Source organism: Panthera pardus, unplaced genomic scaffold (assembly GCF_024362965.1).
Source record: "Panthera pardus isolate Hobbes unplaced genomic scaffold, ASM2436296v1 HiC_scaffold_333, whole genome shotgun sequence".
NCBI lineage: Eukaryota > Metazoa > Chordata > Mammalia > Carnivora > Felidae > Panthera > Panthera pardus.
The window spans coordinates 396,918-401,435 of record NW_026526914.1 but is presented as its reverse complement, the minus strand read 5'-3'; the positions used below and the strand labels follow the sequence as shown (position 1 = coordinate 401,435).

At 61.2% G+C, this 4,518-nt stretch overlaps 1 protein-coding gene across 1 annotated transcript; it reads right to left on the bottom strand.

The window, feature by feature from the left end:
• Positions 1–349: 349 nt before the first annotated feature.
• LOC128774544 (testis-specific Y-encoded protein 3-like) lies at positions 350–2,897 on the bottom strand (the record flags this gene model as incomplete). Its single annotated transcript, XM_053893610.1, has 6 exons — positions 2,715–2,897; positions 1,758–1,916; positions 988–1,065; positions 732–843; positions 494–639; positions 350–400 (listed from the first exon to the last, which is right to left on the bottom strand). Coding segments are annotated over exons 1-6 (729 nt in total), but the record flags the coding sequence as incomplete, so codon positions are not given.
• Between the last annotated feature and the right edge of the window lie 1,621 nt (positions 2,898–4,518).

Sequence of the window (4,518 nt, the reverse complement as noted above, 5' to 3'; positions counted from 1 at the left end):
GATGGTGGTAGGAGGCCTGAGGGTGGGGTTCATGGTCCGGGAATGACAGTTGTCACCGTGCTATGTGATGAGCCAGCTTTGGTTGTCCCGCTTTGCTCATTCTTTTTGTCTAGCCCCCTTCCCACCTTCAGGCTCCCCAAAGGGGCAAAGCCTCTTTGACACGTTACTTCTTAAGACTCCCTGTCTCAGGCTGATGCCCTTTTGACCTGGGGTCACCTCCTGTGCCGCTGTGAGTCTCGGTGCCTCCATGCAGAAGAGAATTGTGCCCTGGACCCCATGACACACATTTCCGTGCCCACACCCTTGGCTGCTCACCTCTTTCCCTCTCAGTTCTCTCTCCTGGGGCCTCCTTCATCTTGAAATACGGCAGGGGGTTGGGCCAAAGATCCTCTATGATTATCTGGTAGGGGAGACAGGCCAGGCCTCAGGTAGCTATCCCACGCAGTGGGGGAACCCATGAAAATCACCTCCCTTCCTTGTTACAGGGCCCCACCTCAGCAATCCTGCTAGAGCCGGCAAAGCTGTGGTCAGAGAACCAGTTGAAGAAGTTGAGGCTGCTGTTGTCATGCCTGCGTCTGTAGGCCTCCTGTCTGTACCTTGGGTACCACTGGATGGGACTGGAATGAGACGCCCTATACCCTGCAGGAAGACGAGTATGTGAGAAGGCGCCAGAGAACTAATCACATTCAACCCTGCACCCACTGCCGCCCATGCAGTCAGTGGACACTTACCATCAAGGCCTAGGACATACTCCTTCGTAACGACTTCATTCTGGAAGTAGGAGTTCTTGCCAAAAAACAGCAGGATCTTCCGGCATTCCCTGGGAAACTTGTGTTCCTCCACCTGCCGTGGTACAGTGGGGCAGAAATGTGAAATCTTGTTCCAGGAGACCCGCCCTCCCCTGAGGAAGGAACACATCACTTCTCCCCACCACCTCCCCTCCCCACACAGCCAGCCACCCACACCACCTCCCACTCCCAGGCCGACCTTCAAATTGGTCATGTGGCGAAGCATGCTTTCATCGGGCTTACTAATCAGGGCTGACATCTGAGGGTGGTTCACAAACTGCCGCAGGTCAAAGAGCCTTCAGGTGCTGGGCGTGAGAGAGCTCGAACCAGAGAACCAGTGTGGACAGCATCCAGGCGTCCTCCCCCCGGGACTGGCGTCCTCCCCCAGGGTCTCAAGCCCTCCCCACAGGCTGCGTCCAGGCCCACGGGGTCTCAGGATCGCGCAGGGCTCTGCTAGACACGCACAGGAGGCTGTGCATGCCCAGACGCCCGCAACCACGCCTAGCTTTGTGTGCTCGTGAGGACACTGAGGACGCTTACTTCCACACAGCCAGACAGCACACATCCGGTCTCGCGCCGACCAGTGGGCATTCACATCGCCTTCCCCGCAGCAAGATGCTTAGCGGGACCCAGAAACGTGCCCCCACGCGGCTTTGTGTGGGAAGAAGCCCTCGGTCATTTCCCCGACCTGGCCTGGACCTCCACCGCCACTCCCCACTCTCCCAGCGCTGTTTCCGTGCCAGGTGCGACGTAAAGCACACATGCCTCCCCCACCCCGGCACTGCCCTCCTCCCACACTCATTGCAGAGCCAGGACCACCGGATGGGATCACGTTTGCACGTTCCCGGCCACTGGAGCATGGCTTAGCTCCAGTCCCTGTCCTGGGTTCCTCTAAATGGCACCTCCCTTTCCTTCCTCTTGCGCAAGCCCAGCCCCCTGTGGACCCTCCACCAGCAGCAGGAAGGATACAGCCTTGGCCCAGAAACCACGGATGCCCTGGATAAGGGCACCTCTCTGCTGCAGATGTCGCTGCCGCCTCTGCCACATCCTGAGTTTGAGTCGAGCGTGCTCCCGGCTGGCTTGTTTATTCACCGGCTGTAGCTCTATCTGAAGGGCCTCCAGAGCCTCCAGAGCCTCCAGTGGGGAAGGGCAAGGACGGAGGCCTGACTCTACCTGCTCCTTCTTAGCCTGCTTCACCTGCAGCTCCTGGGCTTCTTCCACCCATCGGCCTTCCTGCTCACTCGGCTTCTGTTCCTCCTCCACCCGCTCCTCCTTGTCCTCCTTGCCCTCCACCTCCTCCTCGCCCTGCTGCTGCTCCTCCAGCGCTTCCTTCTCCTGCTCCTCTTCCTCCTCGGTTTGCAATTCTGCTCTCCCTTTAATGGCTCGCACGCCTTCCCTTCCTCCTCCTGCTCCTCCTCCTGGTCCCCTTCCCCTGCCACTGCCGCCGCCAATGCCTCCACCGCCACCGCCGCGGCCGGCGCCGTGGCCGCCGCCGCGCCCGCTTCTATACCCTGCTGCTCCTGCTCCTCCCCTTTCATTTCCGCCAACTCCTCCTCCTTCCGCTCTTCCTCCTTCTGCTTGGGCTTCTGCTGCTCCTCCTCCTTCTAATCTTTTACTCCTGCTGCCTCTCCCCCTCTTCCTCCTCCTCCTCCTCCTCCTTCTGCTCTTCTGGTCCTGCTGCTCCCCCTCGCCCTTCAGGTCCTCCTCCTCGTGAACTTGGACCTTCTCCTTCCCCGGCTCCTGCTCCTCGTCCTCCTCCCCCTTCTTCCTCTGCTCATGCCCCTCTTCCCCAGGCGCGTCCTCTTCCGCGGCCGCCACCTCAACCTCCTCCTCCGCCAGGCCCCACAGCGCCTCCACCGCCACTATGTCATGCACCAGCGGCACCGATATCTCGCTGGGGCCGCCCACCTGCCTCTCGGGTCGGGCCTGGCCTTCCTGCACAGGCTGTTCGCTTGTGGCCTGCGAGCCTTCGGCCTGCGGCACCTCCGGCCCTGCCGGAGACCCAGTGTCCCCACGGGCCCTCGTCTCTCGACCGCCCCGTTCCCGGTCGAAGGCGGCATGGGGGCTCCGGGCATCCCCAGTGTTTCGGAAACACGAGTCGCGCAACATGCGGCCCCGGCCCGAGACACCAACTGTGGCTCCTACCGACGACGAAGCGGGAGGTGAAAGCACGGCCCCCCTCCCCAGACCCAGTGAGTGGAGCCCTGAGGGCAATGGCTGGCAACTCGCTCCCCCTTCCTCCCAGAGCCCAAAGGTCGAGGGGGCGCATGCGCATGCGCATGCGCATGCGCATGGTGCTGTACCCAGGATGCCTCGGCGGTGGCTATCGCTATGCCGATGCTGCCTCGGAGGCCTTTGTGGTGAGAGGTGTGCGCCTGCGGCTTTGAGGCTGAGGGAGCTCCAAGCCACGCCCAGGCCGCTTCACTGCCTTCAGGACCAATCATAGGGACGGTGGCGTGCGTGGCTTCGGCGGTCCCGCCCCTAGGTCACCCGGAAACTGGGGCGCGTCTGTTGCATAGGCAGGAAGGCTCTGGGCCCCGTGCAGTGCAACTCCTCCGGGGGGCTTGCAGCCGGCCCTCTGTGCGCTCTGGGTGCCCTGTTTGGCTTCTGGCCATGCGAAAGCGACCTTTGCATTCCACGCTGCGCTGGGCACGCGGCTATCTACACACACGGGTAAAGGGGGACCTCCCCGCTTTGCCCATTTACACCGCCACCTTTGTTCATTGTGCCCCTAGTCCGACAAATCCACTCAGCGGATCACCTTGGCTGTCCGGGAGACGCATGTCAGCTGTGCGCCTGCTGTCTGTGCACCCCGGTTTTCCATCTGCTCAGCCTCCTTTGCATACTCTCTACGTCCATCCTTGCTCCCAGAAGACATGTATGTCATGACAGCAGTCTAGCAGTGCACCGGCTAGGGAAGGTCGGTGACCAGAGGTGTGTGACGTGGAGAGGACGCCACACTAGGGGAGGCTGCGTATCATGCGCGCCGCTCTTGCCGTTTGTCCCCGTTGCCTGGAAAGTGACACACTGGCAAGCACACACCCCCCTCTCATGATGGGCTGCCCATTGCTCCCGTGTGTGGCAGTGCACAGGAAAGACCCGTGACCGTGGGCCCTGGGATTCCTGGAGCTTGTGTCTGTCCCACAGACAGCGGTCCCCTTCCTCCCACAATGCTTGGCCATCTTCTCACAGGGACCCTCCCCAGGCCTTCGTTGGCCGTATGTCTGTTCATCCTGGTCCCATTTCCTTTACCACTCACTTAGGCGGCAGGCTGCCATGAGCGTGGGCGCTGGCTCAAAACACTGTCCCCCTGTGCCACAGGCAGCGTGATTTCAAGGGTCTCCGAGAGGTATCGGGGGGTTGGGGGATGCAGTGTTGGGACCCAAGTGAGGGACACGCCCCAGGGTCTACATGAAGCCACATGACCACTTTGGGGAAGCAATAAGCTGCAGACGGTGTGCAGTGAGGGCGATGATGTGGTCTCCCTCCCTGTCAGGGCAGTGGTGATGTGGACTCCCTGCCGGTCTATGTCAGACAGCATAAGCTACACACACACACACCACACAGAGCCACTGCAGGATTGGAGGCTCGAGATGCATTGCCTGGCCAGGCACCACACTCATGCATTGCCTTTTCCCTTTGGTGGAATGCAGTGTTCCCCTACCTCTTTATGGGACCAGGAGGCTGCCAGGCAGGCGGGGGATTCTAGGATTTCCAAATTCGTGTGCCG